Source organism: Diabrotica undecimpunctata, chromosome 1, assembly GCF_040954645.1.
Source record: "Diabrotica undecimpunctata isolate CICGRU chromosome 1, icDiaUnde3, whole genome shotgun sequence".
Lineage (NCBI taxonomy): Eukaryota > Metazoa > Arthropoda > Insecta > Coleoptera > Chrysomelidae > Diabrotica > Diabrotica undecimpunctata.
In genome coordinates, this window is record NC_092803.1 from 29,022,855 (window position 1) to 29,045,829 (window position 22,975).

At 33.9% G+C, this 22,975-nt stretch overlaps 1 protein-coding gene across 1 annotated transcript in view; it reads left to right on the top strand.

The window, feature by feature from the left end:
- The window catches only part of m (zona pellucida domain-containing protein miniature), a 360,187-nt gene that overhangs the window by 232,925 nt on the left and 104,287 nt on the right, over positions 1-22,975 (top strand). Inside the window, exon 4 of the mRNA XM_072540065.1 lies at positions 10,407-10,529. Within this exon, the coding sequence (XP_072396166.1) occupies positions 10,407-10,529 (123 nt within the window). The remainder of the gene's footprint in view (positions 1-10,406; positions 10,530-22,975) is intronic.

Here is a 22,975-nt window from a genome sequence, read left to right on the forward strand (position 1 = left end):
ATGAAGCAGAATTGAGCAACAGGAAACCGGCCAAAAAACCCTTGCTTGCCAGAGAACACAGGGTTCAGAGATTGAATTTTGCAAGATTGCATCAAAATTGGACCATCGATGATTGGAAACGAGTTCTTTTCTCCGATGAGACTAGAGTAAGCCTAAAAGCTCCAGATGGTCGTAAGCGTGTCTGGCGAAGGCGAGGAGAAAGGTTTGCCAGCTGCAATATCTCTCCTAAAGTACCTTTTGGTGGTGGCTCTAAAATGTTTTGGGGGGGAATTTGCTTTGAAGCTCGTACGGAGTTAGTCCCCATACGTACGAGGTCTATGAATGCCCATTATTACTTAGACAACATTATTATCGAACATGTAATGCCTTTTGCTCCGTTTCTTAGACCTAATTTTTTATTCATGCAAGACAATGCTCGTCCTCATGTGGCTCGACAGGTTATTGGCTACCTAAATGATGTTGATATTCCATTATTAGAGTGGCCACCTAACAGTCCGGACATGAATCCTGTAGAGCATCTATGGGACTATTTAAACAAAAAGATTCGAAGTCGTAGACCCCCTATTGATAACCACAACCAACTCATTGAGGCCGTTACTGAAGAATGGGAGAATATTCTGCAAGGTTTTGTTGAACATTTGATATCAAGCATGCCTCGACGCATAAATGCAGTCATAAGAAGTAGAGGAGGGCCTACACGGTATTAGTGTAGATTCAGATGCATTTTATGGTGTTACTTTACTATTTTTTTTCTTCTTGTAATTTGGAGTTATGCTAGCTTATTTACGCATTTCCGGCAAAAACAAATTTTTAAAGAAACAATAAGGCAAATTAAGGCCATGATGGACTTATTTAAGTCATGTTGGACCTATTTGTAGGTGTTTATTATTATTTCAATGTAACTTAGTTCTATTTTGTGTTCATATTGTAAATATTTAGATTAATTAAAGTGGTGCGTTAATTTTGTCCAGGAGTTTATAAAGACAAATGCCGAGAATTTCATGGATACAAAAAGTAAACAAAAAGAATCACTCATATACTCAGCATAATCAAAAAGAGAAAAATATATTACTTGGGTCATCTGTTGAGAGGTGAAAGATATGAATTACTCCTAATCATATTGGAAGGTAGAGTGCAGGGCAAAAGATCAGTTGGAAGACGCCAGAACCGTAGCTGAAAGACCTGAGGAGAAGCACAAAAATCTTTCGTGCAGCCGTTTCCAAAGCTACAATTGCCATTGGGATCACCAACCTTCGAAAGGAGACGGCGCAATAAGAAGAAGAAAATGGAAACAGATAAAAAACCACCTTGGAAAAACTGTGCATTCATTGATAATTTTCTAATAGACTGTCAGAGGAATTCGGACAAAACGATAAAGTTTTCTACAATTAAGTAAGATCTATATTCTCTGAAAATGCTGGCATACAGTGGTAAGAAAAATCTGATGTTAATGCTTGTTTAAAGGGAGAAAATTGTAACTTATTTATTAAGATATTTTGGAAAGCCTTTACAGTTGGTGCGGATGCTACCCTTTGAAATTTCTCTTTTTTGTGTATAATAGTTGGCAGTTTATCAGCAGTTAATATTTCTCCTGGTTAAAGAGGAACTAAATCCTTAAGACTGCTGCGTACTCTGTTTCGGATAAATTTCCAACAAATATTATGTAATAAATATGCAGATAGTTTATTAGCTTCAGTAGTATCTTAAATGTAAAAATCTTCACAAATGAATTAAAACGTCATGGACATCTAATATAGTAACAGCGATATATAAAAATGAAAATAAACTTCTGGCAAATTTTCGATCAGTATAACAACAATATCATTAAAAATAATAAAAAGGTTAGATAAATGAAAATGAATAAGTATCATTTTGCTTAAAGTACGAAGTTGTGCCAGTCTTTTATTATTAATTACTGTTCTTAATGATTGCATTTTATCTTTGGACCAGAAACATCTTCTTCTTTAGTTGCCGTGTGCGTATTCAGACGTTTGCCGTCTTTTCAGACGTTTACAATTTCCTCCAAACGTCACAACTCGTAGCTGAAAGACATCATCCACAGAAATCTTTGGTGCAGCAGTTTCCAAAGCTACAATTGCCATTTGGATCGCCAACCTTCGAAAGGAGACGGCGCAATAAAAAAATAAGAAAGCAAAATATTTTTCAATTGCAATTTTCTTAACTTTTGGTACACTAATAGAATCTACACTGTATCTGATTAAACTTTTTAAATATTTAACATGCCCTCAAACATTAAGAAATACAATATAACTTAGAGAATTGTAAAAAGCATAGACAGAGATGCAGGAAAAATGAATACTATCGATAATAAACAATTTAAATTCAACTTAATTTTTGACAAATTTAAAGTTTAAAGCGACGCCTATGCTTTATGAAACTTACCACACACCACACTAAAACGCAACTATTTATGAATGGTTTACCAAACCAATTTGTTTACTGTTTACATCGACGGTCTAAGAATGCGAAGAATGAAGAAGTCCGGCACTGATAGGTTTAGTATTCGTGTTGGTCATAAGGAGGTCAGACAGTAATAATTATATTGTAATTAAAATATAAACCAGCCTTCCTGGATGTACTAACTCGATAATGACCATATTCCGGATATTGTTTGTGAGGTACAGACTACACTCGCGGATTACAGGTAATAAACCCAGTGAGTGTTTTTAATTGCAAAGTACTTATAGGCAACATTATCGCTGATAGGTAATACGCCTCCATATTTTGAAATATGCAATGAAAATAAATTAATAATATTTTTTAAATATAATTTTAGCGAGAAAACAAAAATATTACCAAAAAACATACAGTATTTTAATGAATTTGCGATTGTTTTGGATTATAGATAGATAGACACTCAACAGCCAATGGTTCACTTTACTGGACAACATAAGACGTACGAAAGCAAATGCTATAGTAATGAAAATAGAAACAAAAAATTTCTAAATTGAATTAAAAAAAAGCCTCTTATAATCTTTTTTTTACAGTATTAACAAGAAATTATTTACAATAAATCCTTTTGATATAATTCATGTGCTTGAAATTTACATTTTCATGTAAAATGTTTGTTAGCCTAGCAGTTTTATATTTTTTTTGCTAAACATTAAAAAAAAATCGGTTGCCTGTAAAGTCGGTTTTACGGGCGAAGATTTTACGTGACAACGTCTTTTTCTCGGTAGAATATTTATTGATATGAATTATATATTATTTATTTTATATTATATTATTGATCTTATTATTTTCTACAAAATTTATTTGAAAATTTTTTCGATATATCAATTAGTTGCGGAGATATCGATCATTGAAGTTATTGTTTGCTACCAGTATTTTATATATTTATTTTTTTCAGTTATAAAAAATTACTATTTCCAATTGTGTCTACCAAGTATGGTCACATGTATTTGCCTACATATTAAATAATAATAAGTACAGATAATGTTATGTGACGTTCACTTCTGATTATATATATTTTAATATTTTTAATTTTAAAGAATCAATTTGAAAATCAAAACACTTATTTAGATCGAAGGTTCAAATTTTTGCTAAATAAATTTAAAATTAATTAAAATTTGTAAATGTAAATGGTAAAGTTGAAAATTAAAACATTTACTAAAATTGGAATTTGAAATTCTTGCTAAACACAGTTAAATTCTAACTCCGCGCGTGGTGATTGGTCGGTTTAGTTCGTTTGTTTGGTCGCCCTGTTTTGACAGGTTAGAAGTTATAATTTGTTATTTTAAATGTTTGACTAGCAATACGCGCTGTTTCTTCTCAATCGACTGAATTACGATTGATTGCAGAGTGATTTAAACTAATAATTTACTTAACACTATCAACATTTGTCAATAGTATGACATAACCTATAAACTCAGTTTCTCAACTTTTGTGTCAATCTAACAATTAATCAATCAATCATAGTTTACGATAATGAAATATTAGTGTACAATTATTTACCTTTATTGTTGTAGTTGTTGTAAATGACGAATCTAAGCACTCCACATTTTCACTACAGACACAGCTGACGATACTTTCAACGATTTTCAACTTTAGCGATTCAACGCGCCTAATTCTCTAGTGCCGCGCGCAGCGGACCGATCATGTTTGAATGGGAGAGAGACGCAAGGCATTCGCCGGTCCGGCGGGCCTCTCTCTCGTTCGGCGACTCACTGTAACAGACGTGAGCGGGCGTTACACTTTTTCTTAAATGACTCCGAGCCACAACCTAATTTAAGACGTTGTCACGTCAAAACATTTCCATGTTAAGTGATTTACATTTTTTTATTTTATATTTACCTGCAAAATATTTGTTACAACCAGAAGTTCTGAGAGATTAACCATAGAACAACAAAGTGGAGTGTGCGGAACGTTAGCAACAAGGTGGTATCAACAATCCCTGCTATTTATAACTTTATTTACTACATTAAAAAGTGTCTTTAATTGGTATTAATCAACATATGATAATAAAATTAAAATTGATTAATACCACAGATATAACAATAATTCTTCTTTTTCTTCTTCAGCTTTTTCCTTTTCAGAGGTCGCTGTTCGTTACTCTCCGTCATCACTCATTTGTGTCCATCGGTTTTTCTTCACCTTAACTTTTCTCTCTCAAGTCCCCTACCACACAGTCTTTCCATCTTCTCCTGGGTTTTTCTCTACCTCATCTTCCATCAACTTCTAACAGTTCTATCCTTCGTCCCACATAGTTTTCATCTCTACGTCTAACATAACCAAACCATTGCATTCTTTGTTCTTGAATCTTTTTTAATACTGTAATCACCCCGGCTCTTTCCCTAATCAAGTCGTTTTTGATCATGTCCTTCCAACATCCACCATTACATTTTCATTTCAGCTACCTCCATCTTGTTCTCCTGTATTTTCTTTATAGGTCACACTTTATACTTTACGTACACCAACGCAGATTTTACCACGCTCTTTTATATCGTCCCTTTCAGTCCTTTCCCGATTTTAGATCATAAAGTACCCCGCTCATTTGCTTCCATTTAAACCAACCAGCCTGCATCCTTTGTGCAATTTATCGATATATTGTCCCATTTTCCGTTATGAAGAAGTCAAGGTATTTAAATTCTCCTACTCGTCCTAGCTTTTCTCCAAGCAATTCTACGTCCCCAACCATTTCTCTTTCTTCCAACCACGTATATTCTGTTTTCGACCTGCTAACCTTAGGTCCTTTTTCTTCAGTAGCCCTTTTTTAACACTCCAGCTTCTCCAACATTTCTTTGTTTTTCTCTATTAACACGATATCATCAGCAAAGAGCATTGACCAACGAGCTCTCTCCCTTACTTTCTCTGCCAGTCAATGGCTTCCCACCAGCCATTTATCATATCTTTTTCCTTAAGCTCTTCCAGCACTCTAAACTTGAAGACTATTGCCAAATGCTTATACTTTAACTTTCACCACTTTACTTTCTGGTGTCCTACTTGCTTATCTGTTCTCCTCACCTTTATTTCCGTATCCACTATCACCGGTCGGCGTTGACTAACTGCACGCTCACTTTTTATCACTTTACAGTTCGTAACCTCTTTTAGATGACTTCTTTTATACAACACAAAATCTATCTTTCCCCGCTACTATAGCTAAAATACTGGTCTTAAGTCTTCGTAAAAAATGTATTAATAACAGCCAAATCCTATGCCACTGCAAGGTCAAACTATTTTCTTCATCATTTCTTATTCCCATCTTTAAACCTCCATGAACTCGTGCTATTCTTGCTCTTTCTGTACCAATATGTTCATTCAAATCACCTCCAATAAAACAATTTGCGTCTACAGGAGTCTCGAGCATCTCGCAATCAAGGGCCCTCCAAAATTCTTCCTTTTCCTGTTCTTCACACCCTACCTGTATGGCGTAGGCACTTATGATGTCCACGTTGCTATTGCCTGTATTCACTTTTACATTCATTACTCTATTACTTCTTCTGAATACCGATACAAGATGTTCGTTTCATTCGTTGTTCAAAATAATACCTACTTTATTTCTGCCATAACCGTTTGAACTACTACTACTATTATATATTAACTTGCATCCATCTCTAAGATCTCCCGACTTATTACCTTTCCAATGAGTTTCCTGCAGACAAAGTACACCAATCCTTCTCCTCTGCATAAAATCGGCGAGCTCTCTTCCTTTAACTGTTATTCTTCCGACGTTGAGAGTTGCAACTAGCTTCTTTTGCCCCTTTCGTCCTCCAAGGGGTAGCCATAGCTCACTTTTCGCAGGGGTCAGACGACGCCGCAACTACGCGTTGCTTACGGAGAATGCCCTAGCCTGTAAACTATTTTCCATGGTTTTAGCACAGTTTTAACTGCCAGATACCCCTCCTCGTTTATCCGGGCTTGGGACCGGCACTGATAGTTACAGAGCTACTCAATTCAACCAGCAACTACCACAGGCGAAGTTACAACAAATATGACAGTTATGATTAGAAAATTAAAAACTGTATCGTATTCGTATTCGTATATACCTAAAGAAAACATTGTGTCACTAAACGTTTTTATTATAGTGTGTATTATAGAACTGGTAAAATAAAAAACCAGATACATATTTTACAGAAAAAAAAACATTTACAATCTACACAAATGTTAAGGCGATGTTCGGCGCATACACTTTTATGGCAATTACGAATATTATTCCTAATTTCTCTTAGAAGGCGTGCATTGGTCATTTTTTCTTTTAAATAATCTTCTACAAAGGAAATAGAATAGATCTTTCAGGGAATCATTTATTTCGAGCCCCTTCTGTTCTTTTTTCGGGGAGAGAAGTCACATCGGCCTAACGACTGATTTAACTTTTTGAGCGGTTTCTTGTTCTTCTTCAAAATTCAGGAATTTACGAATATTATTCCTAATTTCTCTTAGAAGGCGTGCATTGGTCATTTTTTCTTTCAAATAATCTTCTACAAGGAAATAGAATAGATCTTTCAGGAAATCAGACAGTTTCTGTAATTAAGTTTTGCAGTAAAATTTATATATCACATATTAATTAAATCCAGCAGTATCAAGTACTTTCTATACCTTATAAAACTTATCGTTCTAGCTCAAATTGCGACAAAGGCCGTCTTCTCTCATATCTATTTCTGCAACCGGGTGTAGCTACATCTAATTTAGGGCCCTTTGACTCCATCCGTATTGTAAAGACTCTGCAACAATTGTAAGAAATAAATAAATTATTAATTCCAACATAACCCTTAAATACTTACCGTTGTAAAATTTCAAACGTAAATAACAAGGTGACGTCGTATGAGACCGCTATCGTAAATCTCAAAACTGGCAAAAACTGATCCACTCGAGTCTATCAACTGATTACTAAAAATAAAAATGCAAAAGGTAGATAGACGCTTAGCAGCGTCCGTAATGAAAACGAAAACAGACGCGATCACGACGCGACGGCTTTCACGATGGCGATAGCCATTCGACTCGTCTGAAACAAACAATTGAACCAGCAGCACATACTGGTCGCGACCTGTAGGCGATCAAAGGAATTTTTGCAGCGTTCTGACGGCAATCGCGGCGATATAATTAGTTTAGCGTTCAGAACGCAACAGTTAACGTTTATCGCTTTTCGCGTCGATGCAAATAAAAATGGATATCGGAAAACTATTGAAATTGTAAAAAATATAATATATTGTTTTACCTGTCCCACCCAGATTACCAGAACGTACGTATTAAAAATAAAATCATACTGTAGCTTCAACTGGTTTCCTTAAATGTTTTTGCTGTTTTTTTGTTTTTTTGCCTGATCTAAAATTCCATCAAAACTTTTAAAATTCGTTATAAAATATGTGTAGAAACAGATGTCATCTCTGCGAAGTTCTGGGTACAATTTATGAAATTCTACTTGTTGCTTACGCCTTAGGTTAATGTCATGTACCCAAACATATTATCTTCTTTTTCTGCAAAATAATCTGCATAAATATCTGCATTTGTAAATGGAAAAAATAGAACACCTACGCATACCTTTGATTAAATTTTTGCAATGCTTCTTCTTCTTATAAATCGCACATTTTATAAACTATATTTACACCTGTATTTAAAATCACAGGTCGCTATCGGTCCGATGTGTTTGCTTTCTACAGAAACCGAGATCGTCATCGCCATCGTGGACGCGAACACGACCGTGGTCGCTAAGATTTGTTCTCCGCTTAAGAGCGGTTAGTAGGATTCGCCGGTCGCGGACAACGCCACCTTGTGGTTCTAGGGTTAATATAAGCATAGATTTTTATTGAGTCTCTCATAGCCTGTATTTGAGTTTTTGAACATTCGGAACTGATAGAAACTGATACTTTACTTTAACGATACTCAAAACCTGTTGCAAATTAATGGTACACTAATAAGTTTGTCAAAGTAGAATATACTTGTGATTGGAAAGAGTTTGTTTGTGTATTGACAGCGAAAATGGCAAGACTTATTTTAAAAACCAATTAAGTAATATTTATTTGCACACATATTTTACTGCTAAAAAATCCAATGGAGGCCCATTGTGACCAGATTAATCCGTACATAAGCATGTGTGTGATGCATTCTGTATAATTGGGATAAAACTCAAGTCAGTTTTGAACAAGAGAAAAAATGAAAATAGTAAAGAAGAGATCGCATATCATAAACCTAGACCACACAATAAGATTAAAGAGCTTACTAAGGGTTGTAAATTTGAAACTCAATACATCATATATCAAATGCATGAAAAGAAAGAACATCTTTCTGTGGAGCCAGTGTTAAACAAATTAAGACAGAAATACACTCGAAACTTTCAGGTTACGTCTCTGGAAACTTTTTCAACAGATTGGGTTTTAGTTTAAATTGAAAGACAATTAAAAAGGCTTGTGTAAAAAAGCTAGTGTTGTTCACAAAAGAGTCGTGACTCTTCTGATAATTTAAAAAAAAACACGTTTCATTCCTTTATTTGGACGACACGTGGATTTTGCTAAAGCTGGAATAACACGGATTTGGCAGAATGACATAAAATTTATAAAACACACGGATATAGAGGACAAGGTACATATCATTATTGCATGCAGGCAAAAAATATGGTTTTATTGATGGAGCAAATCTTGTGTTTTCGTTAAAACCAAAATCGGCTGATTTATCACAATAACATGAATACGGAGATCTTTGTGAAAAGGTGGAAAGAAAAACTGCTTCTAAGTCATGACATTCTAAACTGACATGAGCCATCTGTTATAGCTTTGAATATTGTTCCATACCATTCGGAAATTTTAAATAAGCAACCAACAAATTCCTGGACAGTACATACAATAAAAAAATGGTTAATCAATGAAAATATTTAATTTCCTCTGGATTCGTTCCAGCCGAATTACTACAGTTAGCCAAAGGATTAAAAAAACAAAAATTTTGTAGTAGACGAGGTAATACATAGTTTTGGATATAATGTGTTAAGACTGTCCACTTACCATTATGAATCTAATCCCATTGAACGTATTTGAGCAGTTTTGGAAACATGGCAAGACGATTTGAATACTACTGCTCCTGCAGTGCACTTGCTGGGAAAAAAGTGTACTGAATTATAAAAAGAATAGAGGGATTAAGAACAAATAGAAGGATTAAGGACAATTTATACTTTATAGGATCGAAATTTCATTTTCGTATTACTATTCAATCCAATATGGCTCAACTGCTAGACAAAAATACCAACGTTGGAACGCCACAATACAACATTCGAGATCTTACAAAGGTAGACGTCCAAGAGGAAGACCACACATAAGATGGATAGGTGACATAAAAAAAGCCGGAACAAACTGGAAGTATGCTGCTCAGGATAGAGATCAATGGCAGGGGTTAGGAGACGCCCATGTCCAAAAATGGGCGTCCAAGGCTAAAAAGAAGAAGAGTAATGCGGCTAAGCTCTAAGTATCAGGCGACACTCAGGTTTCATTTTACTTCAGCTGAGGTGCGTGTGTTTATCAAAAATGACCATTAATTCTTTACCTTCTTCTGAGAAAATAATGGATCCTGAACAAGAAAACAAAGACCACGATAAAGTTCTGCAAGGATCTAACGTAACCTAAAAAGGGTCGGGGGCAAGCATGAGCTTAAATAATTCTATTTGTGGAATTATTAAATCGATATAATGCGACGCTCGACAACAGCTAAAGCTTTTCAAAAATTCAAAAAGTAAATGCTGAGAATTTACAAAAGACTTTTCGGATAACAGTATAGAAAGATTTACGAGGCCAAATGATCAATTATGCTACAATCTACACATTTAAAATAGTGACATAAAGTAGTAAACAATTTTAAGTCCTTGCATATCAGATCCTATTACTAATCACTCATTTATTACAATTTTTGTTAAGGTACAAACCAACTTATTGTATGGTCTATTGTATTTACTATTTTTGTTTCAGGTGATAATGTAGATTGCTGGATGGAAATCCAACATGGTAAAGGACCTTGGGCTCCACCGGTCAGTGGAATTGTACCTCTTGGTTCTACGTTAACTTTAGTTGTAGCAATAAATGACTATAGAGGTAAGCAAAAAATTATGAGAACATTTTTATTATTTTGTGTTACTTAATTTTACTAAAGCTATCAGTTATAAAAGTTTTAAAATAGAGAATTTCTCCAGTACATCATTTCTATTGAGATAAGTTTTGTGTCATTTTTTTTTCTACGACTAGAAGATTTTGTCTTTTGACCTGTACGTTAATACTGTCTAAACCATAGCCTGATATGACACAATTCTTATTGCAAATAGTCAAGAAGAGTTAATTGATCTTATACGACTGGTTGAAAATACATGTCAATAATTTGGTCTGCAATAAAACATATCGAGGAAAAAATTTATGATAGGGGATAGGAAACATAACAAATATCCATACATAATCAAGATTGACTGGTTTAATATTACTGACTTTTATATGGTATTATGTAGCACAAACATAGTGTCACTGCAGAAAAAAATAAAATGGAGATGTGATTTAACAAGGATCGCTATAAAGAAGATAACCAAAATATGGGAAGACACTATATTGGTCGACACTTTATTATTCCCAATAGTAGTATACTAATTTGAATCTAAAACGTCTAAGCTTATAATAACGTAGATGACGATGGCAGCAATATTGGAAACGGTTGGCGTCCCAAATTTAGGAAATCTTTTTTAAAAGAAAGATGTATAATCGGTAAATTCGAATTCCATTAGTATTATTATAATCCTTTAAATATTGAGAGGATATTTTTGTCTATGGAAATCAGTTTTATTTAGAAAAATGTTACTTTCTGATAAAAATGTCGTGTGGTCGATGAGCGCGGACATTGACCTAACCTCTCCATATTATGCAGGTAACGTTGTTGTAAATAGCACGTTGATGATCGGTATATCACTAATAATACGAAGCACTATACAATGTCCTCACCGTGTGTGTCTCTGTCGGCATTTTCAAGTGGACGTTTAATTGAAGTAGTACTTGGGAATGCCAATAAAGTGGAATGCCTAGAGAAGCTCAAGTTTTCTGAATGAATTCTTCGTGAAACATTGTAACGAAAATATTTCTACTAAAACTAAAGCTAGCATAGAAATAATTCGGTGTACCTGTAACAGCAAAAAACTACACTGCGCGTTAATTGAAATGGAACAATATACACGTATCTGTCTAATTCCACAGAATATATCCACTTTACTATACCCGGAACAAGAGTAATCATGTCTTTTTGCAAAATTTCAAAAATTTAATGAGAAAAATGATTGTGATTATGGAGTTTAAAATGTCGCGATTTAAAATCTCTGTAGAATCTGTCAAAAAGCACCAACAAACCTTTTTGAAAACGAATTTGAAGTTCTTTTTTTATACATTTAAAATAATGCTTTTATTCTCTTCAATCTCAATCGAAAGGGTGAGTTTTAGGTATAGAATACCTCAATTATCTCGGAAACGTATAGATATAAGTGTTTAAGACTCCTGTGATTAAAGTTAAACGAAAAAATAATACCACCACCCGGAACTTTGAATCATCTCTTTTTTACGAAATGAAAAACATTGAATTTTTATAGATTTTGGTTGGTCTCATGATGCGACCGATAGTATAATGGTATTTGCATTGTTGTCAGATCTTTCGTTTTTCTGTAAATGTAATAAACTTTCCTATTTCAAATTAATGACCCTATATATTTATTGGCTCCTTAAAAAATACTGATTATTCTCGTGTAAAGTTCCCTGTACATAAATGCCATAATTTCGAAGTAATTGCTACATTTACATTATCTAAGTTAAAGTAATATATTTAGATGAACAAATTTGTTTAATTTTAATCATCTTTACAATTAATACAGATGATATAAAAATCGAACTAACGAAAAAAGGTTAACATGTTTGAAAAATTAATTTTAAACATAAACTAACAAAAGATTCTCTTCCACTATTCTTTATGGATCTTGAACAATAAAAACGCATACGAAATAGAATTTCTACTAAACTCAAAAATTAACGTAGAGGCTCTAAGACAAAAGAACAGTATAATCCAGTGCACCAGATGCCAGGCCTATGAGCAGTCCAAATCATATTGTTTAAAAGCATATAATTGCATGAAATACGGTGGTCTCCATGATACTGTAGTATTTTTATTAAATCGAATTTATTGTCTTTATTTATTATAAAAGGTTCTACATTTATAACACTTACAAGTCTTTATTTGTACAATATAAATAATTTATTTCACGCTAATAATTATATAATTTATTTACATTTATTACAATACGCGCGTTACATTTTCACTCAACAAAATTCCCTCTTTAAATATAAAATGCCGTTAATCGAGAATGCCTTCGAATTCGGACGGCGACCCACATCGAAAAGGATGGAAGGCAAACGGGTTTTCCAGCTGAGCGGCGAACTTACTAGAATAGAATAGAATTAGAAATAATATGTTTACAGTTTTATGACTCATAATATTTATCGTAACAATACAAAAACATGTACTAAACCTAAAGATACTCCTGAAACTTGTGCTTTATATAATAGTAGCCATCTAGTCAATTACAGAAGTTGCACTGCATATAGAGACCTAGAAAAACACAAAAATAGAAATAATGTAAATAAAATACCTAAAAAATACCCAAACAATATAGCGTGCATCCCAGAAAACACATTACAGCAACCAATCACATATAAAGGTAGTTATTCCCAAGTCGCTCCAGGAAATCCCCAAAGACAAAATGAAAACAGTAATAATAAAGATATAACTACGCTAATGTCAGACTTCCTAAATGAATTTACAATGTTATATACTTAGTTGCTTAATTAGAACAGCATGATCCTCAACATGCTAACAACAGTCATAAGAAAAATAATAAATTAATGACTAAGCAAAGAATAGGGGCCTGGAACTCCAACGGAATAACAAATAATGTCCTAGAAATTACGGTCTTTTTAAAAGTTAACAAAATAGATATATTATTAGTTTCAGAAAGTCATTCAACTGATAAAACAGTTGTCAAAATTTTATTTTACACAATACATTTTACCCACCATCCCGACGGAACAGCCCATGCAAGATCGGCAAGCATAGTCAGATGATCTGTTAAACATAACATTTAACAAAGTTATTCCACACCTAAAATTCAGAGAACTACTTAGAATAGAAACGTTCTCGTGATCATTGATTGTTGCAGCTATTTATTCACCTTCTATACATAATATCCTAGTAGAAGAATATGACAGCTTCTTCCAAACTATTGGCTCGCACTTCCTGGTAGCAGGTGATTGGAATACCAAAATACTCTATGGGAATCACGACTAACTACAACGAAAGGTAGAAACCTAAATCGATTATTACAGAACAACAATTTATTCTTCTTATCCACAGGACAACCAACATACTGGCCAGTAAATAACAACAAAATTCTGGATATTCTAGACTTCACAGTATTTAAACAATTACCTAATACGCATTTAAAAATAGAGCCCAGTTTTTACCTAAGTTCGGACCATAGTGCCATAATAATAACTGGGAATATACTCCTATAAGTTAAAAGGGTAATTCTGAAGACAACAATGTGTTATTGCATATGAAACAAATTCTAACCGAAAAAAGGAAAGCGCATGCAAAACGGCAAATGTCACGAAATTCACTCGATAAGACACACCTAAATAGACTAACACACTAGCTAACGTCAGCGCGAAATCAAGCTCGTAATGACACCTTCAATTTCTATATTAACAATCTCTCCAGATGACCACTCTATATGGATAGCAACTAAAAAATTCAAGAAACCAATACTTCTAATTCCTCCAATAAGAAAACCTGATAGATGTTATGCCCAGATTGACAATGAAAAAGCTTCATTCATTGGCAATTCAGAATATTTAGAAAATATATTTACTCCAAATTTGGGTCAAAACATGAATGATAATGTAGTTAGCGAATATCTAGATGCACCCTGCCAACTATCGTCTCCATAATATGGACTTACGGCGTAGAACTATGTGGCTGGAGCAAGCCTTCAAACACAAAAATTTTGCAGACATTAAAATCAAAAACATTGCGTATGATAGCTAACGCCCCTTGGTATGTGAACAATGCAACCATCCACAATAATCTAGGAGCACCAACCGTAAAAGATGTCATATTACCCGACGCCAACAAGGTCAAAATTCTTAATTCAACACACCACAGCCAAGTGAATTATATTAGCCACCAATGGAGAAATGAAGACTGAAGAGGTCTTGGCCAGAAAACCTAATTACATAATTGAAAATGTAGAACTGTTACTGGACGGTACGCAAATCAAGTCAATATTGTCATCACATTTACTAATTACTCATGTACTGTTTATGAGTAGATTGTAAATATGCATTTAAAAATAAAAAATATATATAAAAAAGCACAAAATTCATATGTTAAATTAAACCTACGATATTAACAGCCTCAGGCAGGTCAAAGGACCTACAGTCGCGAAACCTGAGTATCAAGGTCACGCGCGACAAGCGTGAGCTCGGTGGCCAAACCTTTCGGACACTCAGCCGTCAAAGAGAACAAAATTTATTTTGCCGATTCGGCGGCTGAGTGACCTAGCACACAAAAATCCGGACATCTGTCCGGAACACATTTTTGGGACACAAGTCCAAATTTAAATCAAATAATAAATTCAATCAGTCGTAGGGAGAAAAGCTGGTCTAACTATCCCTAAAATTAGGTGGCCTAATCACATAAAGTAAAATAGAGGATGTCCCATTACCCAGTGCATCCAAAGTAACGCTCAGTACAAAAGCCTCCTCATTCGTTATGTCCTGCGATGGGGAGGAGTGGTTGGTTATAGCTTGGGGGTCAGATAAGTATCGCTTCTTTAAGGATTGTGAGCGGTTTGATCTTGAGATACATGGGTCCCACTGATCCATTGGAACACACATGTCACTCGGAGCTGGGGTATGTACAAATTGTGTGTGTGTGTGCAATCTTAACATAGTTGGAAATCTCTATTGGAACCAACAGGTTGTGGTAGCATTAGATGGAAAAAACACGGATACGCAACAGATAAGCAGAGGAGTGAAACAAGGCTGTGTACTTTCACCATTACTATTTAATATATACTTCGAAGAGGTATTTACACAAGAATTGAAAACTGTATTAAATAATCATGATAAATACAGGATTAACCACCCAGACACTTTTAAGAAAAGCAGAAGATAAAGACGAATTACCAATGGTATACCCAATCTTCATTAGTAAAGTTAGCAGAAGAAAATCTAAAACTCAAATAATTACGCCGTAATAATTGACCACAGGAGTGATCGCCGGCTGGTTTCTGGTACTAAAGTTGATTTTTAGTGTATCTTTGAAATAAATTAAGGACAAAGATTAAATTATAATAATTGTTACGTGAAAGAGAATTAGGCATGCTACGAAACTTTTATATTAAGAATCAACGTCTTTGAACATTTTGCTTATGTTCTAAATATAGATAAAATACTAAGGAAGTAACACATTCAAATGCACCGTATAACAGCAATTAACATAATTGAATTTATATATTTTGTAATAAGAGAAGTGTCCTTTTTCTGTTATATTTTCAGTAAAAATTGGAAATATTTGAAATTCGTTCATCTACTACACTGCGCCGGGTTTTCGATAATCAGTAGAAGGATCTGTACTATTTTATAAATAATATACGGAGCAAACTGACAACGAGTCGTATATCTTAGGACAACATATATCGACTGAACGAAACGTCTTGATCGATTGCTCGATATAACTATCTAATCAGATATAAAGAAAGGATCATTAGATTGTTCGTTAAGGAATGTTTTTGTATCATATTAACCAAAAACATCCATCAGTAATGGTCAGCTCGGTAGGAATGTCGTTTGGTTGATATGTTTATTGCGAATATATAGTATCGTACGTATAATTTAAATTAAATCGTAAATAGCACTGTCGGTTTAGATCTTCCGAAGAGATTTAGAAGTGTCTTTAGGCCTTTGCAGGACAATAAATTCTAGGAGGAAGTGATCGGAATCTGAAAAATGTAAAAGAAAAAAATGTATATACGAAAATATAGAGGTGTCAAAATTTAATATCCAATACCATATTTAAAATATCTTCTTTGTCAACCATTTTCCATCCACTCCTGAATGTAGGTCTCTCCCAATTGCTTCCATCTTTCTCTATCTTCCGGGAATCTAATCCACTGTTTGCCTGCCACTGTTCTTATGTCATCTACCCATCTTTTTTGAGGTCTTCCCATGCTTCTGGTTGTCGTCCTTGGTCTCCATTCTAGAATTCTCCGTGTCCACCTGTTGTCATTATATCGGGCTACGTGACCTACCCAGCGCCATTTCATTTTTGCAATTTCTTCCACAATATCCCTAATCTTCGTTCTACGTCTTATCTCGGTGTTTCTAATCTTGTCTCTTAGTGATATTCCAAGCATGATTCGTTCTATTGCTCTTTGCGTTGTTTTTAATTTTTTAGCAGATTTTTTGGTAAGGGCTACTGTCTCCAAGCCGTAAGTACAAACTGGTAGTATGCATGTGTTATACACCTTTTTCTTTATTACAGGAATGGAGGTGTTTTTCAAGATATATGCTAATGTGCCGAAAGCGTCCCATGCCAGTTGTGTTCTTCTTTTAATTTCAGCATCTTGATTTGGTTTTCCTAATTTAATAACATGACCTAGATATACATAATGTTCAACATTTTTTATGATATGATTTTGTATTGTTATATTTGTCTGGTCTCGGCTCAGTATTTTTGTTTTGCTGTAGTTCATTTTTAAGCCTACCGCTCCTGAAACTGCATTTAATTGTTGTAACATATCATTTAGTTCTTGGATATTATCGGCTATTAAAACTATGTCATCTGCGAATCGCAAGTGGTTTAAGTATGATCCGTCGACGTTGATACCCTTATTGTTCCATTCTTGTTTCTTAAAAATGTCTTCTAGTGCAAGGGTAAATAGTTTGGGAGAGATGGTGTCTCCTTGTCTTACTCCCCGTTGTAGTTTTATTGGATTAGTTTTTGTGCTTTCGTCCAGCTTTATCTGCATGGTGGCATTTTCATATATGTTTTTAATTATGTTAGTGTATCTTGAATCTATACGTGCATTTTGTAGAGATTCAAGCACTGCCCATAATTCGATGGAATCGAATGCTTTATGGAAATCGACGAACGCCATATGAATTGGAACATTATACTCGGTGCATTTTTCTATCAGTGTTCTTACGGTGTGCAAGTGGTCTATGGTACTAAAATGTTTTCTGAATCCAGCCTGCTCGATAGGTTAATAGAAATCGAGCTTATGTGTTAGGCGGTTGGTTATGATTTTAGTTAGTAATTTATACAGATGTGAGAGCAAGGATATTGGTCGGTAATTCTCGATGTTTGCTTTGTCTCCTTTCTTGAATAGTAAAATGACTTCGGAGTTGTACAATTCTTGAGAAATCTTTCCTTCATCAATTACTTTATTAAATACAATATTTAATACCTGTTCTATTTTTCTTCCACCGATTTTCAACATTTCGACTGTAATTTTATCTTCTTCCGGACATTTATTCGTTTTTAGTTGATTTAGGCCATTCTTATTTCATAGTCGGTTATGTCCCGTATTTCTTCTGAGCCGGTGTTAGTTATTGTTTGTTCAGTACGTCGTTGTTGTGGTTGTGTATTTGCCGAGTATAATTTAGTGTAGAATTTTTCAATGGCCTCGCTTATTTCCTTTCTGTCTCGGACGGTGACGTTTTCCTCATTTTTTATTTCTATGGTTTTTCTTGTGCCGTTTGAGTTTTTTGCTTTGAGTACTTTCATATTGCAGTTATCTTGTATTATATTTTTTATTAGATTGTTAGTATAGTTTCTATGATCGTTCCTAATGTCTTTCTTCACGTTTTTGTTTAAACTTTTGAAGCTGTCCGAAGTTCGATCTGTTCTGTTTCGTCTTTCTTGGAGTAGTTTAATTGTATTAGGTTGGAGTTTAGATGTTTTGTCTGTTTTCGTGTTTAAGCATATTTTCTTAACCGATGTTGTACAGTTACTTTTATTTTATTGGCTAGTCCGTTTATATCCATTTGTCTCAGTGTCTCTACTGACTTTAGTCTTGTGCTTAGCTCTTTTTAGTATTCCGTTTGTTTTGAAATAGGACATCGGTGGTTGGGTATCGTTCTCGTTTAATAAGTTTGTTTCGTTCTACTCTCGTCTGTATTTTAATATTCGCTCTAACCAATCTATGGTCACTTCCGGTATAGAATTTGTTTAGTACTGTCACGTCGGTGCATATGTTTTTGTAATTGGAGAGTATATAGTCTATTTCGTTCTTAGTTTTCTTGTCTGGGCTGATCCATGTCCATTTACGTTGTTAAGATTTTTTAAAGAAAGTGTTGAGACAAAATAAATTTTCGTTGTTTAAGTAGTTGTACAACATCTCACCCCTTTCGTTCCTGTTGTCCAGCCCAAAGCGACCGATATATTGTGTGTCGCCCTCTTCTTTTGTTCCAATTTTTGCATTAACATCTCCTGTGATTATTACGAAGTGTGATTTTTCTTGGTTCTTTGCTGTTGTCAGATCCTTGTAAAATGATTTAGCTTTCTCGTCTGTTGAGTTTCCTGTCGGTGCATATCCATGTATTATCTGTAAGCTGTATCTGCTGTTCAAAGCGATGACAAGATATATGACTCTGTTTGATACTGCACAGAACTTTGTTACTTTATAGGGAGCTCGTTTGTTTATCAGGAACGCTACACCGCCTATGTGATGATTTTCTACGGAGTTGTTCTGGTATAGGTGGTGACCAGATTTTAAGATGGTACATACTTCTCCTGGTAAGCGAGTTTCACACAGTCCAATTATATCCCATTTGATATTTGAGAGCTCTTGTTCTAGTTCGTCAAGGTGTTCTTGGGTCCTCATAGTTCTTATATTGTAAGTGGCTATACGAAGCAATGATGGGTAGTTTTTCTTATTTGATTCAGTCGAATATTTGCCTACCCCAGAATCCATGAGGCTGACTGATTGTTCAGTGTGAGATTCTGAGTGTTTAACTATACTCACCTGGGGTAATTTCGTATTGATACTCGACATCTTCAACTTGGGAGGTTTTAGCATATTTAAAACGCCACACTTGCCGAGCGGGTTGGTGAGTGATTCTATACAATCCCTAAAATCAGGGGATTGCCACTTCCGCCATCCACGCCGTACCAAAGGTATTCTTCTCCGCCTTGTCTGCCGTTGTGGACTTCATCCGTGGCCCTGGATAAGGGACCCTAAGCAGGTACTAGTTTCCCGGTTCAGGAAACACCTGAAATCTGCGGAGGGCAGAGATTGATTCATTTTCCCTGATAGGACTATCCAGAGGAGTTCCTACCCGCTACCCCTATTTAAATATAAGTAAACATAATCTAATATAACCTTATTAAACTTACAAAATCCAGCATAGTTGAGGCTTTATTAGAAATTATTTATTCCGGGTGTTACACCGCCTAGCGGAATAGAGGATATTCCATTTGTTTTTAATAAGCTCAATAGGGTTTTATTTCTTTTTACTTTTTTGGTTCTAGGTCACTATCTAATTTTAATTGAACTTCTCTGCCTATACTAAAACAATTTTCAATTGAAGGCGATTAATTGGCCATATTGTACTTAACGAAGCACTTAACGATAACTTAGCAACGAAATGATATTCCACATCAATTTTACAGAGGCGTACCAAAAAAAAATTTCAGTATTTATTTAAACACATAAGTAATAACGTAAAAATTAAATCTAAGACCGATATCTTATATACTAAAACGCTAAGCCCTTTTCTTGTCCACCACTTTACTCAAAAACCATATTAGAGAATTAAAATATTTTTTCGGAATATTATTAGTATATTACGTATGAGATTGTCAAGATCTACTTTTGGTACACAAATTCACTTCCGGTTTTGAGATGACCGGAAGTTAAAATTTACTTTAAGTTTTAGACCCCACAATGTATATATGGATCGAAAGGTCTCGTCGAGACGAATCTAAATATGTACTTGCGGTTGCAATCCGACACCGGAAGTGACCCGAAACGCGCATAAAACGTCAAGATAGAGCAAATCTGACACCGGATTCGTGATCAGCATGCAAAATTAACTGCTAAATGATAACATTGTAACAAAAAACATTGTTTTCGACGAAATATTTCGTGATATTTAATACACTTTTTACTTGCATTATTATTGATAAATGTTATGTATATTCTTGCTTATATTGTTTGTATTGATCTCTTAATTTTTCTCGCAAAATAAAAATTTCATTTAAAAAACTCGATGTCGAGTTGGTCCGCTAGTAATTATTAAATTATCATGTGTACTTTGACAGGTATCTTATAGTTGTCCAACAAAATAAAGTAAAATTTTATTGTTATTATAGAGTACCTAATACAGTACTTCAAAAAACAGAAACCTTTGCAAAATACTTAGTTTTTCATTAGATTAAATCTGAAAGTTTAACATACCATGATTAGAATGGATTTAATTATTTATTTAAAAACATAAGTAATTACGGAAAAATTAAATCTAAGACCGATATAATTATTAAATGATCATGTGTCTTTTGACAGGTATAGTTATCTAATAAATTAAAGTAAAATTTTATTTTAATTATAGAGTACGTAATACAAAACTTCCAAAAACAGAAAACTTTGGAAAATACTTTTTTTTTTATTAGAATATACAATCTAAAATTTTAACATACGATCTCGTTATTATACTTCATTCTCTATTTATAGAATTGCTGTGTGCTGTAAACGTTATATTTGTTTTTTTTACTTGATTTGAAAGTTTCCTATTTGTTTTATATTTCATATAAATTAAAATGAAGTAAGCTATACTATTATCATGTGAATGCGTGTATACAGTAGTGCATTTGTTTATTTGAGTAATTTTTTGAAATATGAAATGAAGATGGCACTACCTACTAAAACGTTAATAGCTTTGTTAGAAGAAGACTCAGATAGTGAAAATGCTGACTCACTTAATGTGGGTTATTTGCCGCCAGAATTAGATGAAGTTTCCGATGTAGAATACATTGATGATAATATTATTTGTATATAATCAATAAAATCGGATATTGCAGGTACATTATGAAATACAAGTGATTGACGATTCTGATTATGATATTCCTCTGAACCACAGATAAAAGGTCCAAAGAAAAAACCAGGCAAAAATAGTAAATCCAAATTTGTCCCAGGTTATTATTACCAACAACAGATACTCCTTCGTACTCAGTAGTAATTCAACATCAGTCTGGTTGATATTTAGTTAGACAATATAAAAGATAACCATGGAGACAAGTCAATACTTGAAGTTTTTTCACTCTTTTTTGATACACAAGTAATTAAGAGCATTCTATATTTTACAAATATTTATGCATCGCAGAATAACCATCACGATTTTAAAATGAATGACATAGATTTAAAAAATTTATTGGCATATGTATATTATCTGGTTTATACTCTGCTTCAAGTCGATATATATATATATATATATATATATATATATATATATATATATATATATATATATATATATTGGTCGAATGATGAGGATAAAGAAGTGCACATTATACGAGAAAGCATGAGCCGACTATAATTTATAATAGTGAAGAACCGCTACATCAGTGTCAAACTTAGTACATGGACATCAATCTAAATTTGCTTTAGCAGATGAATCCAGATTTGACAATATTGCCCACATTACAAAAAGAGACGATAGTGCAAGAATGTCGGATGTGCAAAAATAACACTAGAAAATAGATCCCTTCCAATCCCACGGGAAGGCTTAAAACGTTCAACATATAGTAGTTGTATAGGCTAACACCTAAACAGACCCTCAAGGCATACTTTTGAAAAATATTAATTTTTCTTAGAAGATTTTTGGACGCAGAACCACAGCACCATAGAAAGTAGCACCATGATTTATAATGGATTGTATATAAGCTCTATAAAACAATAAAGATGTTTCAACACTGCAACCGCACCACACTCTAGTTGTTATTTTAAGGAACTTACCTTTGTTGTCAGCATATATTGTACGTATACTTTCCAGGTTAGTTTTTTGTCCAGAATGAAACACAGATATTTTACATAATTTTTAAATGTAAACTATTGATTATTAAGAAATATATATTTTAGTTTATAGAAAGGTTGTGTCTTGTGAAAACAGATACTGCTGATTTTTGGCAACTGATACATTTAAGCCGTTCTCTAAGAACCACATAAAGAGAGAACTAATACTTTACTTAGGTTTTGCATAACGTTTGTAAGGTTTTTGCTTTACATATAGACATAAAAGTCATCTGCATATTATATGATTTTGAATGGGATGTTATTTATTTAAGTATTATGTATATCAGAGGTATACAGATTAAATAAGATTGGCGATAATACTGAGCCTTGTGGTATACCATGATAAATATGTCGAGGTCCTACTAGCTGGTTAGTATGATCTCTGAGGTC